Source organism: Sminthopsis crassicaudata, chromosome 5 (assembly GCF_048593235.1).
Source record: "Sminthopsis crassicaudata isolate SCR6 chromosome 5, ASM4859323v1, whole genome shotgun sequence".
Classification (NCBI taxonomy): Eukaryota; Metazoa; Chordata; class Mammalia; order Dasyuromorphia; family Dasyuridae; genus Sminthopsis; species Sminthopsis crassicaudata.
In genome coordinates this window covers 303,618,047-303,643,892 of record NC_133621.1, presented here as the reverse complement: position 1 = coordinate 303,643,892, position 25,846 = coordinate 303,618,047, and the positions used below count along the sequence as shown (strand labels likewise).

Genomic DNA, 25,846 nt, shown 5'->3' with positions numbered 1-25,846 from the left:
AATGGGTAATCGAGTTTTCCTTTGCCAACCTCAGTTGCTGATCCTAGTTCCAGATGAAAAGACTCATATTATTCTCTTTTTAAAATTATTAGTATTTTTTGGTTTTAATATCATATACATTTCCCAATATACCTTCCCGTACTCCTTCCAGAGAGTTGCCTCTTCTATCTGGAACTCCCAACCTGGAAGACAATTACCACCTATTTAAATTAATCTAATTGATTTCTTCTGTGTAGGTACATAATAATGAATAGAGTGAGCAAGATTTACTGAAAATCAAGGAGTACAGGGGCTAAAAGAGGAGTTTTCACACAAAAAAAAATCTGAAAGAGTTCAGCAAAATTAACTTTCTGATGGTGTATGCAATGTTCTATACCCATAGTCCCCCACTTCTGCAAAGAAGTGGGGAAGGGCTCTCATCTCTTTTCTTTGCAGCCAGTGAGTCACCTGCATTTCACAGAATTTGGCTTTTATCTGTTTTGTTGCTGCTGTTTCCATTTACATTGCTCTAATCATTGTGAATATTTTTTCCCTGGTTCTGATTACACTGATTCACTCTGGGTCAGTTCCTAGAAGTCTTCCCATGAGTCTCAGAAATCTGAAACTAATCATTTCTTACAGCACAAAAATACATCACAATTTTTTGTTACTCTTAATCAATGGGCTTCTACTCTATGGACCTTCTTATGTTAGTGATGATATAGTATTAGATATTTAAGCTGGAAGGGAAGTCAGGGGTCATCTCTTTCCTTATGGATGAGGAAATAGGCTCAGAAAATGAAATTACTTGCCCAGGCGACTTGCTTGACTGTGATTGATCTGATGGTCTACTGAGAGAAAACATGAAGTACCTTGTAATTAGAAGTATAGAAAAGTTAACTCCTATAATTATTATTTTATTGTGACCTCCCTTGATAATAAAAACAGTTTAAATTCATCCAGTGCTTTTTTTTTTACAATAACATTAATGCCAGTTTATTATCTCCACTTGACAGATGAGGAAACAGACCTGAGTCAAGAATTAAATTTATATATAATTAATTATAAATTAAAATTATTATTTAGTGTATACCACCATCCAAGGTAGTGTTGCACAGTTAGTAGAGTAAATGATGGCCTTGGAGCCGAGTGGATTTAGATTCAAATTCTGCCTTTGATCCTATGTGACCTTGGGATTTCAAACAACTCCCAATGACTCATCTACTAAGTTATAAAGAAATTCGGAAATTACAGGCTCATGATCATTGTGGGATTGGAGCAAATGACCTTTGAAGTCCCTTCTGATTTGGACCTTCTGGGTTTTGGAGTGAGCCATAATTGTATTTCTACCCCTGGTGACATCCATGCCCACAAAATGCAGGCTGGTCTTCCCCGTAGAGGCAGGAGGAGTCCCTGGGCTGGAAGAGCACCTCTCTACTGCCCAGTTATTAAAAGGAGGACTCAATGACTTTCAGAGAACAGGAAAACAGAAAAATTTCAAAAGAGAAACCAAGAGAAGGAACTGAAGAGGCAGAGGGGAGGTCTAACCCAAGCTCCCAATTGGAAGGCTTCAACAGAAGGGGTTGGAGCTTCGGAGGACTAAGGGGCAACTTGTACTCAGTGAAAATCTTGTGAAGTCATAGCTAATATTATTATATATTAATTTAAGTTTTGTTTTTAAAAAGATTTACAATTATTACCTTATTTAATAGTCCCAACTTAGAAGGTCTTATTCTCATTTTACAGAAGAGGAAACTGAGGCTGATAGAGGCTGATAGGTCTCAGCTATAGTTGATACAGGATTTGAATTCAGGGCTTCCTAGCATTCTCTCCATGGCACTCTTTGATGCAGGGGGCCAGCAGCTCTTTGCAGAAAAAGATGGCAGAAAGGGAACTGTTTGAGATTCCTCAATGGCATTCATAATAATGACTGCCCTTTCTAGAACACTCAGAAGTTATCAAAGGACTTTGCTTGTAGAATCTCTCTTGACCCTCCCCATGGCCTATCAGATGGGTTCCCAAATACTCCCATAGACCTTTGCTCTCTGCTACAGAAGTCCCCCCCGTCTGCCTAATCTGTGCAATTTTACTTCCATGTTTTCCCATAAATTCCCTAGAGGGAGTCCCTCCTGATATACCAAGTGCCTTCCTTCCTTTCTTCTCATATAGATAGGATACCAGTTGTCCCACCTGTCATTCCTCCATCTCTGTGTGACAAGCCCATTTTCTTCTATCATACAACTGATTTTTTTGAGGGAATCATTTACTTTTATCTCTACTTGGACATCCTTTTTGGTTAAGTCATACAGATTGTTCACACCCATCATGTACCTCTCAATTGCCCTCCATGTAATCGTCATTTTTGTCCCCATTTTACTTATCAAAGAACTGAGGCTTGGAGGGATTGAGGGATTGACCCAGGAACCAATATCTGGTAAATGTCACAAGTTTGATTTAACCCAGGTCTCTCCCTGGGTTCCCATTCATGCTCTTTCTACCACATTATTTCCCATGTTTCTGTCCAAAAGCAGTTACTAGCCAACCTGACCCAACCAAGAGCCAAGGATACGGTAGGGATCAAATGAGTTAAGATATGGAAAAGTGCTTTGCATAACTTAAAGAGCTCTAGACATGCTGGCAATAATGAGGCTGTCCCTTCTATGTCATATACTGTCCTTGGAAGTGAATGAAACACCTCCACATCCAGGAAACCAACATGGAGGTCTACTCTATACCCAGATCATATATCTGGGAAATGACAGAAAGCCTTCCCAGACAATCAAAGCATGGATGGTGACCATCCACCTCTGGAGAGGTGGCCAGAAGGCTCAGAATGATGGTGCCCTGGGAAGGACTTGGGACACAAGCCATGTTGTCTTGTTGCAACCAGTAAAAAAAATTTTTTTGAAAAAGAAAGCCAGATTTTGAAAATTAATGATTTGATTAAGATAGCTCTTAGTTCCTCAAAATGTAGAGGGCAGGCAAAAATGTTAAAAAATAATAATAATAAGATTAAAAATATTAATAATAAAGATTAAAAATAAGACAGGTGCCAGAGAATTAATAGATATGGTTCAGGAAGGAGAATTTTAATGGAGAGAAAGAGAAAAACCTTAGGAGATGCTCTCCATGAAGAGGACAGTAATAATGGCCCAAAATGTCCATGCACAAATGGATGGAAGGATGGATTAAAAGTAAAGCATGGAATTTAGAGTCAGGAAGACTTGACTTTGGGATTATATCCTAGACACTTACTAGCTGAATGGCTCTGGCTAAGTCACATAATCTTTTAGTTTGTTTCCTTATCTATAAAAGCGGGATGTAGCACCCACCCTCCCAAGGGTCATTGTGAGGATTGGATGAGTTGATGCATGTTAGATGCTTTGCATACCTTAAGAGCTCTGTAAATGCCAGAGATGATGATGATGATGATGATGATGATGATGATGATGATGATGATGATGTCCCTTCTATGTCCAAGACACTGTGCTAGGTACTAGGGAAGGATACAAAAAGAGTGAGTGGAACAATCCCTATTTTCAGGGAACTTACTTTCTAATAGAGGAGACAAGTAAATGGGAGGGGGAGGGAAAAAGATGGAGGGAGAAGGGGGAAAGGAAGGGAAAGAGGAGAAGTGGAAGAAGGGTTTGGGGAGACCAGGAAATGTTTCATGTACTTGAGCTGAATAATGCAGGTAGAGAGGGATTCTGGAGAGAGGCGAGGAGAAAGGGCATCTCTGACATGGGGGAATAGCCAGTGGAAAGGCACGAAGATGGGAAATGAGCTGTTGTGTGTGAGAGCCAGGAGTAGATCATAGAGGCAGGTGGAGAAATGAATATAAAATGAGGCTAGAAAGCTGGTTTGGAACCATGTTGTGAAGAACTTCAAAAGCCTACCAAAGGAGTTCATATTTTCAGAGACCGTTGGAGTTTATTGAATACTGGGGAGAAGTGACATGTTCAGATCTGTGCTTAAGGGGAATCCCTTTGGCTATAGCATGGAGGATGGATGGCAGTGGGGAGAGACTTGAACTGGGGAAAATTAGGAGTCTTTTTTGATAATTTGAGTGAGATATGTTAAAAACCTGAAGTATGGTGGGTGACGACTGTGCAAGTGGAAAGAAGGGGTTAGGTGAGAAAGATGGGCAAAATTTAGCAACTGATTGGACTTGAGGAATGAAGTGAAATGAGGAACAGAAGATAACACCAAGTGAAATGAGGAACAGAAGATAATACCAAATTATATATGCAGGAGACTGGAAGAATTGGATATGTCCTTAGCAGAAATGGACAATTTGGGAAGAGGAGTGGGGTTGGGGGAAAGACAATAAGTGGCTTGGTACACAGAGGAGTGAAGAGTACCAGAAATCTCAGAGCAAGATTATATTGAGACTTGGTGAGCTGAGACTTAGGATGAAACTTTGGCTTATTCAAAATCAACAGAGGAGATGACAGGAGCATCAGGAGTATGGTACAAAGCAGCCCCAAAGTCTTGGTCTTAGTGTGTATATCAAGAAGATTGACTTAAGTAAATAAACCCAGAGGATCAAGGCTGGTGGAGATCAATGCAAAGAGCCATTGAAATGGTATTGTGGGGGCAGCTGGGTGGCACAGTGGATAGAGCACCAGCCCTGAAGGCAGGAGGACCTGAGTTCAAATCTGGTCTCAGACACTTAACACTTTCTAGCTGTGTGACCCTGGGCAAGTCACTTAACCCCAACTGCTTCAACAAAAATAAATAAATAAAATAAAGTGGTATTGTGATGAGACTGATTACCTGGGTAGAAGGAATCATAAGTGAAGAATTCAGGAAACAAATCAAAACTTGTGTCATAAAAGCAACATATGGTAGCACTGAATAGCTCCCATTCTTCAGCCATATCCTGGAGCTCTCACTTTACCCAGAGCAGGACAGTAAATTCTTATGGGATTTCCCAGGATCTTAAAACTCAGTGTCTTGGTCTCATAGGACTTCTTGGGGCTAACCATTCAACCAGTTTAAGTTCTAACGGTCCTATCGTGTAATCCCTCTCTTCTTCTTTTGACAAGAATAGTATCTAAATTAAATTTAATATCTAAATAGTATCTAAATTAAATATCTAAATATCTAAATTGCTAAAATCTAGATGAACTCTTATCTGCAACATTCCCTGCTCTACCAGTCTGATAACCTAAAAAAAAAAAAAAAGAAAATGAGTCTGAACTGACATGAACTCATCTTGATGAAGCTCCTAGAGATTATGGCTCCCTTTTCTAAATTCCTACAAACCATCTCTTTGATGATCCATGCTGGAACTGTCCAGGACCTGAAGCTTAGCCCATTAATTATTCTCATCCCTTTGTTGGAATCGGGACATTTGCCTCTTCCCAGTCCTACAGCATCATGCCATCCTCTATCATTTTTCAGAGATCACCATTAATTATATGCCCTGATTCTGATTCTTTTTTGTGTTAAAGCTTTTTTTTTTTATTTTCAAAACATATCCATGGATCATTTGCAATATTCACCCTTGCCAAACCTTGTGTTCCAAAATTTTTTCCCTCCCTTCTCCCCACCCTTCCCCTAGATGGCAAGTAATCCAATATAGGTTAAAGCAGATTCTCTTAGTATTATGGGTCAGACCTTGGATCCACTAAGAACAGCCAAATCCCTTCCACTATTGCTCTTTATAATGAGAGCTTCAGTTCACTGGTTAGCGCTGTAAGACCCTCCCATGCTGGCTCCTAGTAATCACCACCACTTCCCTTTCTAAATGCCCAGAAACCTTGATTTTAAGAATTTTATTAGGAACTGAATGCTTTGTATGCTTTGAAGAATCCTTCCACTATAGGAGCACTATTCACCTGGGTCCAGCCCTTCTCACCCCCCCTTCCCCCTTCTGCTTAGGCAGGTAGGGAGCTCTCTACAGTTGTGGGGCCGGCTCATTGAGGAGCCAGTTGGTAGAGGTGTCTTGTGGCTCAGAGATGCTGGGATGCTGTGATCCTCAGCCCTTGTTCTCCACCAGCATCACTAATTCCAGCCTGTTCTGAGAATGGCGCCGTCCTCCTCCCCACAGCTTCAGCTGCGGAGAACCGAGCCTGCCGCACACCTCGGCATGGTGTCTGGCCCGTTGTCGGCGCTCCATAAATATTAAACGGACATTAAAAGAAGGCTCTGTGCTCCCATCTCCTTTAGTGTAAAATCACTGATGTTCCCAGGCAAGGCCCATTTCAAACCTACTTTATGTGAAATGCAGCATTTCCCATAAAAACGTCCCCCCAGGGACTGCTTCCCGCTTCTCTCGCTCTCTTTTTTTTGAGGCTTAAATCCTGCGCAGAGAAATGTCCAGAGGATGGAATTCTGGGAGATAATTCCCAACTCTGGCCAGATCCCATTTTCTGCAGTCTCTCCACTCCCCCCCCCCAGTTTCAGACAGCATGAACAGAGTGCTGATTGATGTAGTGAAGATCAGGTCTTTCTGAAAGATTCTCCCTTCTTCTCCTTCCTACCTGTGTGACCTCTGGAAATCATTTCACTTTTCTGGGCCTCAGTTTCCCCATCTGTCAAAGGAGAGGATTCAACTCAGGGGCCTCATAAAGTGCAGATCTGACCAAGTCACCCCTTTCTCCCATTCAGTAAACTACAGTACATTATCTCCAGGAGAAACAGGACATGTTTGGAGTTCAAAGCCCTCCATAACCAGCCTCCTCCTCCCTCCCCAATCTTCTTATACCTTACCCCCTATTACACACTCCTCACTCCAGCAGCATTAGTCTCTGGATGTTTTATGGGCACTCCATCTATGGGCTCTGAGTATTCTCTCTGGTCCTCCCCCACACCCGGAGCATTCTCCTTCTGCCACTCTGCCAACTTCCCTGGCCTCCTTTAATCCCAACTAAAAGTCCACCTCCTGCAAGAAACCTTGCCCAGTGCCTCTTGAGTCCATGACTGCCCCTTGGTAATAATTATCTCATATTTGTCCTTTAGATAGTTGTATTTTTTTGTTTATTTTTTTTTTGTTTGTTTGTTTGTTTTTTGCTGAGGCACTTGGGGTTAAGTGACTTGCCCAGGGTCACACAGCTAGGCAGTGTTAAGTGTCTGAGATCAGATTTGAACTCAGGGCTGGTGCTCTATCCACTGCACTATCTAGCTGCCCCAGATAATTTGTATTTAATTGTTTGCATGTTGCCTCCTCCATTAGACTATAAGCTCATTGAGGACAGAAATTCTTTTGCCTCTTTTTTATATCCTCAGGACTTATTTGGGCTTGGCATATAGTTGGTGCTTAATAAATGTCTATGACTGGTCTTCTATTGTTCATGAGAGCCAAATCCTGTGTTTCTACAATTCTAAGGTTCTATCATCTGAAGATTTTAATACTCATAATAGTAATAATAATAGTAATGATGATGGTGATATAATAATAATTCCAAGACCAGATGATTCTATAATTCTGAGATTCTGTTATTCTAAGATCATAGTATTCTATGATTCCAAGATTCTGTGACTCTCTAACTCTGAGATTCCTTAATCTGCTGATTCTGTGAGTGATAGTCATGCAAACAACTCCCAATCTATAATTGTGCAGCAAACATCATGGAGGGAGAGCAGCACATGGTTCCCTCTGATTTCCTTTCTTTTCTTCTCCGTGCACCTCCCAGGGACAGACAGAACTGGTTGATTCATAAAAAATAAATTAAAAAAAAAACTTACAGGGCTGGTACCATTTTCCCCCTTAATTATAGGACTCATCAAGGCTGATTCTTGAAAACCTCTGCTGAGAGTTATTCCCTAGCCTCCGTGGGAGCTCAGCTAACCTGCCTGCCTAAAAAGCTGGTGCTCCAGAGCTGGAGCAGGGCTTTTCTGAATCCCCCCAGTCTTTTGAAACTTCCAGACCAGACCCTCAGTGTGTCAGTCTGACGGCACACCCAGTTTGCCATCCCTGCTGCCATGTTGGTTCAGGTCCCACTTCTGCCCATATGGTGCTCTTCCCCCGCCCCTCAATTTTGGAATGTTAGACAAATCAGCCAGCCCTGTCTCTGGAAGTTACACAGATAGCCAAAGCCAACCTTGCCTAGAACAGTGGTAGATTTCTCTCCTTTCCATCCCTTTGTCTCAGCCAAACTCTCTCGTTTTGGATAGTGGCAAGGTTCCTAGAAGTGGAGTCTTAAGGATCTGGATTCAAATTGCTCCTCTGCCAGTTCCTATCTTTGTGATCTTGGTATCTTTAATCCTAACTAAAATTCTACCTTCTGCAAGAAGCCTTACCCAATCCCATTTAATCCCGTGTCTTCCCTTTGGTAATTAGCTCATATTTATCCTTTAGATAGTTTAGATTTAATGGTTTACATGCTGCCTCCTCCATTAGACCATGAGCTCCTTGAGGACAGAAACTCCTTTGTCTCTTTTTTTTGTATTCCCCAACACTTAGCACAATACTTGGCGTCTCCTCAGCCTCTGTTTCCTCATCTATAAAAAGCAGGGAGATACTTCAGCTTTCAGTCTCCAATCCTAAAACCTTTAAGTTTAGAGTCCATTTGAATACATTTTCTGGCTTATTGCATCCTCTCCCCTTCCTGAGCCCCTATTTTCTACCATTTAACATGGGGATAATACTACTTGTTATTATACATAACACTTGTAATAATAATAATACTGAAAGGCTAACGTGAGGAGCCAAGCTTGCATACCTTAGTGGAAGGAGACTGGACCAGGAATCAGAAGAAACCTCATTATAAACCCAACAGTTATCTCACTGGTGGTGGGACCAAGGCCACGGCTATTCATCTTCTTGTGCCTCAGTTTCCTCATCTGGAAAATGAGAGGTTTGGAATAGATGGTCACCAAGGTCCCTTCCAATTCTGGAGCACCTACTAGATGTAGTTACAGAGTACAGTGGATAGAGAGCTAGGTCCTGAGCCCAGTCAGGGAGACCTCAGTCCAAATCCAATCTTAGTCACTTCTTAGCTGTGTGATCCTGGGCAAGTGACTTCATCCTTTTCACCTCAGTTTCCTCATCTGTAAAATAAACAGGAAAAGGAAATGGCAAAGTGCCCTGTGGAGTGTCTTTGCCAAGAAAACCCCAAATTGATCATGAATGTAACTGAAACAATTCACCGACAACAACAAAATAAGCCAAGTGTTAGGGATACAACGAAAATACAAAAAACATGCTTCTGTCTTCAAGGAGCTTTCATCAAACATTATTAAGTGCCTTCTCTGTGCCATCCCTGACATTCTGACCATGGCCGTTCTTAAAAGGAAACTCTTTTTAGTACTTCTACAAGTGGTTTCCTGAAGGACCTTTTGCAACTATGGCTAGGGGAAGAACTCAAGGTTAAACTCAAGGATGAAGGTCACAGGAGATAAAATGTATTATTTTGATGAGATCAATTTTTTTAAAATTGGCATGAACAAAATTAATGCAACTAAAATTAGAAGAAAAATAGTTGACTGGAATAGATGATTTCCCAACTTCTGCTTAAAGACTCCAAGATGGAGGAGAATCTACACTCCTGGGAAGAAGCCCTATTCTGGGACTGCTGTAATTGCCAGGCAGTGATTCACACAAGCAGGAAATAACCCCCCTTCCCCAATCAATAAATATTTATTAACCATCAGCCACCATGCTGGGAGCTGGCAATACAATGACAAAACCAAAACAATCTTACCTTCAAGGAACTTATATTCTATTTGGGGAGACTACATGTACATGGATAAATAAATGTAAATATACATATTAAGAAACACAGAGAGAGCCAAGTGAGGTCATAAGTATAATATGCTTTAGATTATCCTAAAAGTATCTTAGCTTGGCTCCTTACTATATAGATGTGAGCTATGTCAACCAAATCTGTGATGCTTCCTATTCTCTCCCTCTCAGGCAGGCCTTCTTTCCAGAGCCTTTTGGGGTAGACCTTGTTTTCCTGGAGAGGTGAAATGAGCTGAGGTTTATTAGGCAAACCGTCCACAACCATGACTCATCCAAAAATGAGGGAATGTCCTTCTGGTATCTGGCGCATCCCCAAACTTTCCTTCCAAGTGACTCCCAGGAAAAAGAGAAGGAGAATAAGAGTCCTCAGAAACAGTGATTGGCCATTATCAGTATTAAGGAACTGTTTCCACGTGGGCAGCGACTACATTTTTTAAAAAAGATTTTAAAAGAGGAAAAAAACACACCATGAAATACATTAATAATCCAGTTCTCCTCCAGTCATAATTAAAATGTTCTGCAGCCTCTAATTCTCCCCATTTTCCTAATCTAATTTGTTTTCTGTCGCTGTCGATTTTTCTTCTAAGTGCAAAAGGAATTTCTGCCCCCCTCTTTCGAAAGCCTGAGATATGGCTGTCCAGGAATTGCTGCAATTCAGTTCTTTTTTTCTTTGGTTGAATGAGGAGAAAATGAACTTCATGGTGAGGCCTTAATGGCCAAAAAACTTCTCCTTTGGAAGGCAGACCTGGCTTCTGCTTCTTGGAAATTGCTCTGAAAGGAAGAGGACAGAGCTGGTCACATTCACTGGCTCAGAGTGGATGTGGATGTCAATTGGTGGTAAAAAAAAAAAAAAAAAAGAAAATGGTAGAAGGGAGGAGTGCAGGCATTTAGCTCTAGGATTCTAAGACTTTTTTTTTAATGGGATGGAGTTCTGAAAATGTCACTTTGAAAAAAATAATTAATTACTTTAGAAATCTTTACTCTAAACAAGATTTTGAGGTATATGACAGAAACGAAGAAGTGAATGTTTGGGGAATTATTTTAAGATATTCATTTGTTTATCTGTTCATGAAACTTGTTGTGTGTCGTATTGAGTTACAAACTGAAGACACAAAAGCTGAAATTTATTTTTAAATGATGTTTAATATGGAGGTGAGCTTCCTTACTCAATAAGTTCCCCTCTATAGGCCCAGATTCTTCATCTGTAAGAGAAAGAAGTCAAGCCAGATGATCTTTTTAAAGTTCCCATCCAGCTCTGACATCTCATGTTTTGTGTTCCAAGTTCTCTTCCATCTTGGACATTTTATATCCTATGTTCTAGGTTCCTCCTAGCTCTTATATTTGCTGTTCTTGGGCCCTTTCCCAGCCCTGACCTTCTCTATTCTAGAATTCCTCCCAGTCCTGATATCCTCTCTTCTAAGCTCCCTTTTAGGTCTGACATCCCTTTCTAAGGCCATCCCAGTTCTGACTATCTCTAAGGGCCTCACAGCTCTCATATCCCCTGTTCAAGGTTCCCTCTCAGTCCTGACATCCCCTGTTCTAACCTCCCTTTCAGCTCTGACATCCCCTGTTCTAAGCTCCCTCCCAGCTCTGACACCCTGTCCTAAGGCCCTCCCAGCTCTGACATCTCCTGTTCTAAAGTCCCTGGAAGCTCTAATACTCTGATTCTATAGTAAAACATTCCATTTAGGGGTTTCCTGCCACATTCCCTTCCCCCATTCCCAGATAATTTTCTTTCCCTGCTCTCTCTAGGGAAAAATGCTCCAGCAACACATCTCAATGGAAAATCCCTTTCCCAGCTGCCTCGGCTCCTAAAACCTGTCTCCAGTTCTGATAGCTCCTGCTGAAGGCATTTCAGATTTCACTCTCTTGATACCTACTCAGACACACACTGTGTTTGTGTGAGGGTGTGTGGGTAGGTCAGAGAGTATCCATGGCCCAGATTTCATTTCTGAAAAGTAAAACTCAACAGTTGAGCCGATCTCGCATCGGTTCTGGTCTTGCCCTGTCTTCTCGTGAGCCTGGGCACTTGGGAAGGTTACATTTTTTTAAAGCTGTGCCTTAAGTATTTAAACATGTCAAGTCAGGCGCTCCCTCATGGGGGTGGTCCCTCCCCCTCTCCTTCTCTCTTTACTAAAGTAAATTCATCAAACTGCTGAGTTGGAAAGATTTGTAATGAGTTCTTTGAGCAGACGCAGGCTGGCTGTGAGTATGCATGAGTATGAGAGTGTGTGTGTGTGTGTGTGTGTATGTGTGTGTCTGTGTGTGTGTGTGTCTGTGTGTGTGTGTGTGTGTGCGATTTCCCCCTCCTTCTTTCCCCTCCCAAATCTGTCTCTGCCATTAAATAATGCAAGTTTTAGCCGATGACCCTTCTCTTAAACCTGCTCACCCTCATGTCTTCCATCTGTTCCTCCCAAGGTTCTGAGAAGACGACGGCTCTGGGAACACCGCCGCCACCACCGCCCACGGGGGATGGCCTGGGCCCTGCCTGTCCATGTGGAGTGACCGGAGGCGGGATGACGGCCTGAAGGCGGCCGAAGCCCTCTCCCCTCGCTGGCCAAGTATGGCGTTCTCCCAGTCCCACATCATGGCGGCCCGAAGGCACCAGCACAGCCGTCTCATCATTGAGGTGGATGAGTACAGTTCGAACCCCACGCAAGCCTTCACATTCTACAACATTAACCAGGGTCGCTTCCAGCCCCCACATGTGCAAATGTGAGTATGGAAACTCTGCCCTCCTGCCTCACCGGGGTTATCCCTTTCCCACCTGCTCCATGCCAGTGAGATCACTGGTATCTGGTTCCCCCAACACAAATGCCCTCCTATATTCCAGCCCCGAGCCTTTGTCCTGTCTATGATATATGTGCTCCACCCTCCTGAATGGAGCTCCTCAAGCTGGGTGGCACAAAGTCCAGGCAAGCCTTGGTCTCTAGGTACCTGTGGAGGTTGTGTCCAGAGTACCAAACCTGGCACATCTCTACCACCACATCTACCTGGGAGCATCCCACCATCAAAACTCAAGAGTCCTTCCACTGGGCCACGAGGGGCCACCTTGACAAGTGGGAAGGCAAGAGGACACTGTTCTGGAGATTGTAGCTTTTTAGGGCCTTGGAATAGACTCCAAGACTATAGTTTTCAACTCCTTCCTTTTACAGAGAAGGAAGCCAAGAGCTATTGGGACTTGATAACTTGCCCAGGGTCATGCAGAGAATGAGTGGCAAAGATGGAATTCAAACCCAGAGCCTCTAATTTCTATTTTTACTACTGGAAAATATTGTCCAACCCCTTCATCTTCCATTTATGGAGATTCAGAAGAGGGCAGTCATTTTCTTCAAGTCCCACAGTAAAGTCTGTGGCAATGCCAGGACTAAAATTCCAATTTCCAGACTATTGGGTGTTAATTAGTCTATACTCTACTCTCTCATTTTATTATGGAACAATAAGAAAGCCAAAGAATGACTCACTAATGGTGGACACCAGGTACCATAACAAATTGATGACTACGACAGCTATTCCTTGTGCCCCTTATCGTGCTTCACAGTTGACCTCATGTATGTATAAATACCACCTGGATGGATACCTGTTTGCTTTACAACAACCCGGAGGTCTAACTTGGGGTGGTGAGCACAGGCTAATGTGGTATTCCTAAAAACATTAAATTCAACCAACACTTTGTAAATACCCAAACTGGGAAGATACAAAGATAAAGGAGGGTTGGGGCTTGCCCTCAGAGAGCTTACGGTCTCTTAGAGGAAATTATACAGAGATACGAAGAGCTGTAATACAAAACAGCATTCAATTCTCTGAATTCAGTCCAATAAGCATAGTTAAACTTGTGCAAAACACTCCTCATCCTAGGACATAGAGGGTTTTCATAAGACGAAGTCCTTGTCTTTAGGAAATTCTAAGTCACAAACTTAAGAACCTAAGAAGTTCATTTAACAGGGATGGTCCAACAATGAACTCTGGAAGATCCCACAATTCCAGGCTTCTGATCAGGGTAATCAAAGAAGGCTTCCTGGAGGAAAGGATTATTGTGTTAGACTTGAACAAATGAGGGTGAATTCAGCAAGAAATTCAGGATTGCAGGATGTTTTTGAGGGGTTAAAAATTGATCCAATTTGACTCATGTAGACTGTATAAAGGGAAATAGAAAGTAAGACTGGAAATCTAGAGGAAAGGCAAACTCTGATGGGCCTTGAATGTCAAGATAAGGCGTGTAAATTTTAGTCAGAGTGAAAGGGGAAATTTCTAATGGGTTTTTTGGTATGTGGCAATGGGGGGAGAATCACATCATCAATACCAATCAAAAATGAATTATGAATTCACTCTTTCCCAGGCACCATGCAGGAACTTCCATACTGCCACTAGATTTCTATTTAGAATAAAGTCACCCTAGGAGAGACACAAACAAGAACTTCTCTGAGTCCCAAGAAAGTACACGAAGCTGGAGGGACCTGAAGGTTTGCCAGAAAGAGTGGAGCTTGAGCTGGGTCCTATAGACTGGGTATCATGTCAGCAGGTCAGTGGGGTGGGAGACGGTCAGTTCAGGTCAAGACCCACAGGGGTGAGAGTATAAGACATTTCTTAGGTGTGAGAACCCAGGCCAGTGTGGTTGGCCTACAGTTTGGCAACTCATTTTAAAGGCACTGTAATGTCTTCACCATAAAAGACCCCCTAAGAACTTCAAGCAAGGGAGTTACATGATTAGAGTGACGTTTTAAGAAAGTTTTTCTGGAGATGTGTATGGATGAATTGGGGGGAGGAAACAAATATTTATTAAGTGCCGACTATGTGCTGGGCACCACGCTGAGTACTTTGCAGATATAATTTCCTTTGATCCTTTTAACAATCCTAGGAGGATGGTGCTTTTATTACCCCCATTTTACAGATGAGAAGTCAGAGGTTTTACTGAGGCAGGCAGAGGTTAAATTACTTGCCTATAGTCAAAATTTTGAGGCCAGATTAGAACTCAAGTCTTGCTGATCCATCTTGTACAATCTAGCTGCCTAGAATCATGAGAAGTCTGTTCCCAAAGCCCTGGGGAGAGGTTATGACTATTACTATTATAGTCATAACTGACATTCATTTCAGTTCAATGGCACATTCATTTTTATTGATAGCTCTTATTACCTGATATATTCCCCTCCCCTCCCAAAGATCTATCCTTTATAATAAAGGAGAAAAAAAGAGAAAAAAGTTCTGTCCAACTAGCCAACACACTCGAAAAGGTTGATGTATCTAGTGTTCCATACCCACAATCCCTCACCCCTGCAAAGAACCAGGAAGAAGTGATTACTTTGGGGCTGAGTGGGGAGATTGTTTCGAAGCATTCAATGTGGGCCATTTTCTTATTAACAACAAGCATTTATTGTGTCCTAGTGTGTGCTAGAAAGTAAGGGACAATTATGATAGAGGCTGTGTGACCCTGGGCAAATCACCAAACCCTGCTTGCCTCAGTTTCCTTATCTATAAAATGAGCTTGAGAAGGAAATGGCCAACCACTCCGGTATGTTTACCACAAAAACTATGAAGAATTGGACAAAACTGAAATTTAAGGTTTGCCATCTACTCTGTATCTTGTCTGTACAGTTATTTGCTTGCAAAATTAAATGTTAATTCAAATGGGAGTTCCTTGAGGGAAGGGGCTGGGGTTTTGCCTGTCTGTACCCCCAGCCTTTAGCACGGTGATTGTTGACCAACTGGCCTCAATTTAACCTCAAAATATCCCTCAGAGGTATTATCTCCATTCTGCAGATGAGGAAATTGAGGCTGAGATGTCCTGCTCTGTCCAAAGCCCAGAGCCAGTGCCTGAGAATGTGTAGCTTTGAGCCCAGGTTTGCCATGTATTTGTAGCTCTTCTCTGACTAAGCCAGTGACGGTAGGCATAGACGTGGAGGGGGGTGCTAGGAGCTGGAGCTGTTGGGGAGCTCCAATTGCCAGCATTTGGTGAGGACTGGCTATGGGGGCGGAGCCAAAGGTACCGATGGGTTTTGGGGCCTGCGGGCCTGCCAGGATGGCCAGGCACGGGGATCAGCTCTGAGCTTTCCAAGCTGGGCCATGGAAGGTCTCCGGTGGGAAGTAGCTGAGAGCAGCGGGGGCTCAGCCGGGCCCCACGTGCCCCCTTTCATCGGCTCCACGCTCGCTCGCCCTTCAATGGGGGAAGCGCGTGTATTGTGGGATGTGGGGTTGCCATGGTAAGTCAGCTGTTTGGCAGCGAGGACGACATGTAAAATGTATGCTACTTGGGGACACGTGATTTATTGCCGCCGTGAGCTTTGTCTCGGGGGCGAGGGGGAGAAGGGGCCTTGCTTAATAAATCCACAACTTATTTTTAATAATGGCAATGACAGCGAGGATGTGGACTACTCAGATCGAGCCATACGATTAATGTGGCTACCCCAGGAGAACCCTGGGAATAATGAGGACTCCATCACGGAGTAATGAATCTTCCTAACTAGGGCTGGAGGCAGAGGAGCCGCGGCTCCTTTAAGCAGAAAGCTCCCCTCTGGATGGGAAGGCTGAGGCCTGTCGGGGAAGGCCCTTCTAGCGCAGAGAGGGGGGAAGGGGAGGGCCTAGGGGAGCCCAGAAGCAACAGCTACAAGATCACAGATCTGGAGCTGCAAAGAATTTCAGAGATCACCCAGACTGGCAGCTGATCGCTGTAACGCGGCTGACTCTGGGCGAGCCTCCTAAACATCCCCAGACTTTGACCTGGGCAAGCTGACCTCTAGATCTCAGTTACTTAATCTCTTCAGGATACCTCAGTTTCCCCCTCTGATGGTCTCTGAGCACCATTCCTCTAGGACAGGAGTGATGTGATCTAACCCTCTCATTAGACAGAGCAGAGATCTAAAGCCCACAAAGGAGACTATCTCCTCTAAAGGTGACCCCAAGCCCAGGGGCAAAGTGGCAATAGGCAGTGCATGAGATCTGTACCCGAGGGAGGTGCCCACAGAGAACTGGGTGAGGGGCTCTCAGGGAGGGCTTCTAGAGGAGATGGCACTGGTCCCCTGCCCCCACCCCTGACAGGACAGTGTAAGCTCCTTAAGGGCAGGACTGTTATCTTTTCCCTAGTAAATTTATTTCTTTTTAATACATATTGCTTTATGAATCATGTTGGGAGAGAAAAATCAAAGCAAAGGGGAAACGCATGGGAGAGAGAAAAAAACCAGAAAAATCACAGCATGTGTTGATTTACATTTAGACTCCTTAGTGAGGCTGGGACTATTATCTTCAATAGTGTGGCAATTGTCAAATTAGGGTTAACTTTAGCTGAATCATAGGACCATTGGACCTTAGTGGATGGGGGTTTCTAATATGGACCAGAAATGTGATTTTGTGGCTCTAAGAATCTTCCATATGAAGACACTCCCTGCACCAATCTAGATCAGTGCTGTTTCTAGCACTTAGCATCTTAAAGACTTGTCTAGAGCAAGGACTTGCTCAGGGTCCTACGACCAGGTCTTCCTAGACTTACAAGTGATCTTCCTCTTCCTCACAAGTCTCAGAATTCAGGGCAGGGAGAGTCTTCAGAAGCCACTTTGGCCAATTTCCCAATTTTACAGCCCAGAAAAGTTACCTCATCGTCTCAGGAGCTCACAACTGGCAAAATGGGAATTTGCCTATTGTGAATCAATGTCTTATGAATCTAATTTCACCCCGTTCCCAATCATACTGGAAGTGCGAGATGGGAACGGACCTGGTGTAACAAAAAAGAGGCCTGCTTTATTAGGAGATGTGGGTTTGAGTTTTGCTGCTTTGTCTCAATGACTCTAGGCAAGAGAGTTTAAGCTCCCTTGGGCTCAGTTTTCTCATCTGTAAAATGGGGATCATTCTATGGCAGGGTGTTATGAGGAAGAGTTTTGTAAACCTTAAGATGTCAAAAATGTAAAATAGTATGGGGGATAATTGTAGGGGGATTCGAGTGGAGAGCCAAGCAATTATCCAGGGCTTTGGGACAGTGGAGACGGCCAACCTTGGCCACACTTAGGTGCTTCCACGACAGGGTGTAGTAAAATGTGGATGGACAGCAACTTGGGTTGTCCTGCCCCACATGTAGGATTATCAGGTAAGAGACTCGGTCTACTGATCTAGGTCATCACCTCCTGATCCAGGAATAATAGAGCCCTGGATCTGAACAGGGACCTTGTAGCCCCCTGCCATGCCCAAGATTGTACAGGAGCAGAAAGATAGAGGCCACCAAGAAGAAGTCTGTGACTGACAGACCTCCTCCTGGACTTGCTCCCAGACCAGGGCCACCCCCTCCAGTGCTCAGACCTTTTCCTTCACCCAGGCATTTTGGTAAGAGGACAGGGAGTACTTGTTGTCTCTTAGTGTCCCCTTTTCTCAGCCTTTATCATCTGGAGTTTTTTTTTTAAAGATCCATACTTCTTCCCCTCCTTCTCTCTCCTTCCTTCTCCTTCCTCTTTCTTCTTCTTTTTCTTTCCTCCTTCCTTCTCTCTTCTCTATTCTTCTCTCTCCTCCCTTCTTTTCTCTCCCCTTTTGTTCTCTCTCCTCCCTCCTCTCTCCTCCTCCTTCTCTGATCTCCCATGGCTCTCTCCTGGCTTTCTTCCTATCTGTCTGCCTGCCCTGTCTCCATCTCCTTGAAGGATTTGCTATCCTTTCCCACCCCAGCACGTGAGGGTGGTGAGGTCCACTCTCTTCTCTTCTCTTTGCATAGTCTCCTTCTTGGTAACCTCGCCAGCTCCCATGGACTCAATTGCTGTCTCTATGGTGATGCCTCCCGTGCCCTTAAACCCAGCTCCCAGGGCCAACCTGCCACACACGTCTCCACTTGGATGCCCTGCAGACATCCCAGACAGAACTGATTTCTTCTCCCTCAAAGATTCCTCTCCTCCAAACAGCCTTCTTTCTATTGAAGACTACACTCTCTCAACCAGTCTACAAGTCTTTATCCAGCACCTGCTGTTTGCCCGGCACTGTCCATGGTGCTGGAGATACAAGTACCATAAGCTGAGACAAGGGAGAACAACACACATACAACCTGAATCTAAAGCTTCAGCAGTGTGCCATGAGCCCACAGCTGGTCCTGGAAGGAAGGAAGGAAGGAAGGAAAGAAGGAAGGAAGGAAGGAAGGAAGGAAGGAAGGAAGGAAGGAAGGAAGGAAGGAAGGAAGGAAGGAAGGAAGGAAGGAAGGAAGGAAGGAAAGGAGGAAGGGAGGAAGGAAGGAAGGAAGGAAGGAAGGAAGGAAGGAAGGAAGGAAGGAAGGAAGGAAGGAAGGAAGGAAGGAAGGAAGGAAGGAAGGAAGGAAGGAAGGAAGGAAGGAAGGGAGGAAGGAAGGAAGGAAGGATCAGAGGAGGACAGCTAGAGTAGTGGAAGAGTGAACTACAGGGTGCTGGGCATTTGGGCCTAGAGAAACCTAAGGGGCAGACATGACCTCCTGGTAACCCAGGACTGTGGCTTTAGACCTTCAAGATCACAAATCTGGCCCTCAATTAGATCCACAGTGGTTAGCTACCCTACATAATGGCACATGGGCAGAAACAGTGCCAGGATTGAAATCCACATCCTCTGATTCCAAATCCAGTTATAGAGTCTCAGCAGTCCCTATAACAATTCTATTTTCCATCCCCCCCCACAATATCCTATATCTGCTGCATATAATTGAATATAACTATAGCTGTATATAACCCTTCCATTGGACTGGAATGGGAAGAGCCCAGAGTTAGCCTTCATCCCAAGTCCAGCTCAGTCTCTATCATTGGACTATGTGATCCTGAACTTCTCATTTTTCTCTATGTCTGTCTCTTTTTCTCTCTCTTTGTCTTTCTCTCTGTCTCTGTTTCTGTCTCTCTCTCTCTTTCTCTCCCTCTCCCCATCCTCTCTCCATTTTGTCTCTCTCTCTCTCTCTCTCTCTCTCTCTCTCTCTCTCTCTCTCTCTCTCTCTCTCTCTCTCTCTCTCTCTCTCTCTCTCTCTCTCTCCCTCTCCCCATCCTCTCTCCATTTTGTCTGTCTCTGTTTCTCTCTCTGTCTTTCTCTCTTTCTCTATTCCAATCTCTGTCTCTTTGTCTTTCGTCTCTGTCTGCCTGTCTCTCTGTCCCTGTCTGTCTCCATCTCTCTTTCTCAAAATGGGGCTGCTGCAGCAAAATGCCCAGTTCCAAAAAGAAGGGAGGCTTTTTTTTGTTTTTGTTTTTGTTTTTTTTAATTACAAACAGCTACAGGCATGCACGATAAAAGTGTATTTATTTTCCTTTTGGGATTATTAGGTTTGCATGGTAAGCTCTGAAGCCTCAGGGTATAAGTTAAAATAAGAGTACTCTTAATTAAAGCTGAGAAAAGAGCGACAGCAATATCCCAGCATCGAGACAATGCAGGGTGTCAAGCAAAGCATCCGGGGCCCCTGCCCGTCCTGCGTGTGTCACCAGCTCTGTTCAGTCTCTCCCTCCCTCTACCTGAGCCGGGAGCCAGTCCGCGATCTAAAGTGTGTCTTTGGATTCAGATCCTAGCTGGATGACCTCACTAGCCTTTTCTGAGCCTCAGTTTCCTCCTCTGTAAAATGTGGGGCTTGAATGAAATGGTTCTTGCAACTCCAGGGCTAATAATCCATATTTGTTATCTCCCAAGACCATTATGAGGATGCTGGTATCTAGAACTGGAAAGGAGCCCTAAAGACAATCTAGTTCGAGCATCTCATTGCCCAAAGAAGCAAACTGAGGCCCAAGATTGCACAGGTATATATAGATATAGATAGAGAGAGAGTAATAGGAATGGCTAGCATTTCCATAGTAATTTAATGATTCCAAAGCACCTGATGGGAATTATCTCATTTGCTCTTCCCACTGAACCCACAAGGTGGGCACGATGAAGAAACTGAGACCGGAGAGATGGGGGATGGGTCATATGGCTAATGAGCTTTACTAAGAGTGAGAGAATCTAAGAGAGACCGTGGCTGCCCACGCCCATCCTCTCTCTTTCTAATGTCTGAAGGAAGGGTTTTCCAAAGTGCTCTTGCTGCTGGCTCTGGAAGGAGACTTTCTTACCTCCATCTCCCCTCCGGTGCCCCCTAACCAGGGGCTGCCGTGTTTCTCCATGGATGTCTGGGAGCATGAGCTAGCAGGAGAGCTTCCGCAGAGTGGCTCTGACGCCTGCTGCCTCCTGGGAGACAGAGGGTGCGCGCGTTCCCAGTACATTAGCATGCTGAACCCATGTCTCTCATAATGTGTTAATTAAATTTCTTCGAAGTATATTGTCTGAAAAAAAAAAGTCTAATTAGAAAGATGTCTTTAAAAGTATTTATGTAACTGATATGATACCGAGTTGGGTTTGTGGTATAATTAGATTGGAACAAAACTCCTCGAGTGGCGTTCTCGTAAAGAGACCGAAATGTCAGCGCTGAAGAGTTGGAAGATGGCCGAACCCTGGAAAGGGGGCAGTTGTGTGAGGATAGGAAAGCAATCCTGCCCCTCAGGAGCTGGGAGTGGGGTTCTGGGAGCCCATTTTACAGAGAGGGAAACTGAGACCTTGAACAGCTGAGTGACAAAGGTGACCTCAGATTCGGCATTAGTGGGAAAAAAGGAAGTTGAGACCCAAGAATTTGCCCATGGTCACTCAAGAGACAAACATCAGACAGAATGCCCTGGCTCTGCCACTCACAATGGAAAGTCTGTGGAGTTTAAGGACCAGGGATGGAATCCAGCCTTACTATCTGAATGAATCACTGAATGAGTTAGCCCTCAGTTTTCTCATCTGTAAAATGGGGTAGTGGTGGCTTCTGAAGGTCCTCTAGAGACTTCCCACAAATCTCTGTGTGCCTTTAGGCTGGCCCTTCTCCATCCCTGAGCCTTAGTTTGCTTCTTGGTAATCTGAGAAGGTCGGACGGGTGAGTTCTCAGGTTCTGTCCGGCTCTAACATCCTCCCATTTTCTCCAGGACAAACTGGGTCTATTTCCCAGCATGGAGATCTGAAGAAACTCACTCCCTTCCTTATATGGCAGCTCCCAGTGATCCATGTTGCCTTCTTTTCCCCTAGGGTGGATCCGGTCCCCCATGACGCCCCCAAGCCTCCAGGATACACCCGCTTTGTGTGTGTCTCTGACACCCACTCCAGAACAGACCCCATCCAGATGCCCTATGGAGATGTTCTAATACATGCTGGGGACTTCACGGAGCTGGGACTCCCCAGCGAAGTCAAGAAATTCAACGAGTGGCTCGGTAAGTGGCCCAAAGCAGTACTGAGTACAGACATTTCCCAGGTTGGTGATAGGCTCCCCTGAAGGGAAGCAGCCTCTGTCCAAAGAGCCCAAAACAACGCCCCATGTTGGGAAGGGCCTTCGTGGGAGGCAACCAGTCTAGCATGGTTACCTGAGCAAAGAATGGCCTTTGAGAGAAACCAGAGAGAATCATCCTTAGAAACCTCAAATCTCAGATTCAGGGCTGGGAGGGACCCCAGAGGCGGTTGGTTGTAGGATTCCTACAGCAACATCCCTGGATGCTAAGTGGTCATCCTGTCTCCTTGGAATACTTGCAATGACAGGGAACTCACTGCTTTATATTGCAAACACTGTTAGAGACCTCTAAGTGTGAGGAGTCAAGATCCGCACCCCACAGGTCCCCGATCCACCTCTGAGGCCGAGCAGCATCAGGCAGATCCCACAAATCCCTTACCCTACATTTGGAGTCAGGGTCACCCTGGTGCCTAGAGGGTCTCCAAGGTCCCTCCCAGCTCTGATCTTATAATCGTCCCATCCCGCTGTCCTCACAAGGATCCGGGGCCCCATGAGGCCCTGGTATGTGAACAACTTTGTAACTGGAAAAGTCTGCTTAGACACAAACTTGGGACAGACAGCTTTGGGAGTAGAGATCATCAAACAGCTAGCTTCTTGTGAGGGTTAGGAGGGATCAGCAAAGCAGTCATGGAAGTGGTAGTTTTTGGAATAGATTTGAAAGCCCCTCAGGGCAGAGACTGAGCAAACTCTCCAGCACACAGTAGGCACTTAATAGTTGAATGCTTATTACTTGCTTAAGCTGTGCACAAGACAGATGATAATGGTCATTATTCTTATTATAGTTTAGATTCATAGGAGCATCTGGGTTCACATTCAACCTCAGACACTTCCTAGCTGTGTGACCCTGGGCAAGTCATTTAACCCTGTTTGCCATAAAACGAGCTAGAGAAAGAAATGTCAAAACATTCCAGTATATATTTATATACCAAGAATAGCCCAAATGAGATCTCAAAAAGTCAGACATGACCTAAGTGATTTAACAACAGGCATATAACAATAGTTATTATTTATATAGTGCTTACTCTGTGACTTAGGCTGGGTAGTGACAAGTTACGGTCTAGATTCAAACCTCAGAGGCCACCTTATCTTCAGATAGCCATTTTCTGCCCTAAAACTGCAGATACCTACTATCACAAACAACAACACACAACAAAGATACATACATAGACAAACATGTACACATCCATAGTATGTGATTAAGAAGTGCCTTTCATTTTCATCCACCCATCCATCCATCCATCCATCCATCCCTTCATCCATCTATTCATCCAATTACCCATCTATCCATTCACCCGCTCATCCATCTATTCATCCATTCATCTATCCATCTATTCATCCATCCACTTGTCCATTCATCATTCACCAAAGCACTTTATGTTCCATTGTGAAGAGGACATTTAGGAGGTCTACACAGATAAAAATGGAAGAGGAAATGACGCTATTCTGGGGGAAGATGCAGGGTTAGCAAAGGCAAGGAGGAAAGAGAGAACAGAGGAGAGTTATTCTCTGCCCCTTTGAATCTCCATTTCCCTTCAACATTCAGCTCAAAAACCATCCCCATGAAGCTCTTCCTCCTCCTCCAGCGATTGGGACTGCTTATTCCCATCACTCTCTGTCTAGTTTGCATATAGCTAATGGATGAATAGAAGGATGGATGGATGGATGACTAGATGGATGAATGGATGGATGGATGGATGGATGGGTGGATGGATGGATAATTGGATGAATAGGTGGATGAAGGAATGGATGAATAGATGGATGGATGGATGGATGGATGGATGGATGGGTGGATGAATAGGTGGATGAATGAATGGATGGATGGATGGATGGATGGATGGATGGATGGATGGGTGAATAGGTGGATGAAGGAATGGATGAATAGATGGATGAACAAGTCAATGGATGTATGGATGGATAGATGAATGGATGAATAATTGGATGAATAGATGGATGAAGGGATGGATGGATGAATAGATGGAAGAAGGGATAGATGGGGATAGAAAGATGGATGGAGGATGGGTGGGTGGATGAAAATGAAAGGCATTTCTTAATCACATACTATGGGTGTGTGCATGTGTGTCTCTGTATGTAGATTTGTTGTGTGTTGGTGTTTGTGATAGCAGGTATCTGCAGTTTTAGGACAAAATAATCTCTGGCCAGTGGACATTTTTACTTAAGCCTTTGCATTTCCTGTGCTTCACACGGGGGCCTGGCATCAAGCCCTACTTAATTAAATGTTTATGATTGATCAATGATTGATGGGAGGAATGCTAGATCAGACTGGAAGGACAAATTGGGGCCAGCTGTAGAGGGCCTTCAATGTCAGGCTAAAAAATCAGGACTTCATCTTGAAGGAATTGGGCAGTCATGGAAAACCCTGGAGCTGTGCAGTGGTACAGGACAATTTTTTTGATGGGATATTTTGGATGGAGAGGAAGTTAGACCAGGGAGGCCCCCCAGGAAGCAATTGTAGCAGTCCAGGTGGGTGGGAATTGGGCCAGAACTTGATAATGGAAGAGATGGCTGCAGCAGCCCCCTTGTGAATGAGCTACATAAGGGCCCTTCTGTGCACCAGGGAGGTGCTTGCCCAGGGAGAAGAAATGAGAGAAAGCTCTTTGGGTTGGCTGAAACAGCGTCTCTTTCCCCAAGGGGTACGGGGGGCGGAGCTGATGGCTTCCCAGGCGGAGACTCAGCTGCACCACCAGGGATGGAGGCCAAATGTAGGGTGTGCTGTGTGTGGAGGCTCCAGTCCAGGCCATGGACATGCTGTTTGTGGGCCCCTCTTGGCAGGGATCATGGTGCCACTGTCTCACTGGGCAAGCACGGGATGAATTATACAACTTCCCACCATGGTGGGTGTGGTGGGGGCTTCTCACCTTAAAAAAAAAAAAGACCATGGTGCTTTGGGGGGAAAACCTATTTGCACTGTTTCTATAGATAATAAAGATGGCTTACATGGCACTACTCTGCCCTGAACCCATTTACCTGATACAGGAGGCTGGGTTAGGTGCAGGGGCTGGGAGCACCTGAAGAATCCCAGGGGCAGCTGGAAAGGACTCTGGGGTGTAGAATTTCAAAACTAGGAGGAGACTTAGAACAAGGAATGTGAGAACTGGGAGGGAGCTTAGAACAGAGAAAGCCAGAGCTGGGAGGGAGCTTAGAACAGGGAAAGCCAGAGCTGGGAGGGAGCTTAGAACAGGGAAAGCCAGAGCTGGGAGGGATGTTAGAACAGGGGATGTCAGAGCTGGCAGGGAGCTTAGAACAGGGGATATCAGAGCTGGGAGGGGGCTTAGAACAGGGGATGTCAGAGCTGGGAGGGGGCTTAGAACAGGGGATGTCAGAGCTGGGAGGGGGCTTAGAACAGGGGATGTCAGAGCTGGGAGGGAGCTTAGAACAGGGGATGTCAGAGCTGGGAGGGAGCTTAGAACAGGGGATGTCAGAGCTGGGAGGGAGCTTAGAACAGGGGATGTCAGAGCTGGGAGGGAGCTTAGATTAGGGAAAGTCAGAGCTGGAGGGCCTGAGAACAGGGCCTGAGAACAGGGAAGGTCATAGCTGGGCTGGGAAGGAGGCAGGTTTTAGAGATAATGGTTAGCCCAGACTTTCTTTTATGGATGAATAAATTAAGCTCCAGGAGGATAAAGTCTGGCCATTGAGGGAGTGAGCTCCCCACCCCGGCAGCTCCTCCACCCCACTGGCTCTCCTGGGCTTAGCTGCAGTTTAGCTTCCCAGGAAGGAACTGGCGAGTGACAGCACAAAGCCGCAAGCCAGCAGCCTGGAGATGGAGACGGAATGAGAGAAATGTTTGGCTTTTTTCAGTCTTAACAAATATTTGCAATCAAGTCCTTACCCTATTTTTGGCAGGCTTTAACTAATAAATATTGATTTTTAACTGGAAATCCTAATAATATGCTCTGTGAACACACAGTAAT

General features: G+C 44.6%; 1 protein-coding gene across 1 annotated transcript in view; it reads left to right on the top strand.

The window, feature by feature from the left end:
* MPPED1 (metallophosphoesterase domain containing 1) overlaps nucleotides 1-25,846 on the top strand; it is a 97,556-nt gene that overhangs the window by 12,863 nt on the left and 58,847 nt on the right. The window contains exons 2-3 of the mRNA XM_074271908.1: nucleotides 12,089-12,385; nucleotides 21,662-21,843. Coding sequence (XP_074128009.1) covers nucleotides 12,165-12,385; nucleotides 21,662-21,843 — 403 coding nt within the window. The 5' untranslated portion in view covers nucleotides 12,089-12,164. The remainder of the gene's footprint in view (nucleotides 1-12,088; nucleotides 12,386-21,661; nucleotides 21,844-25,846) is intronic.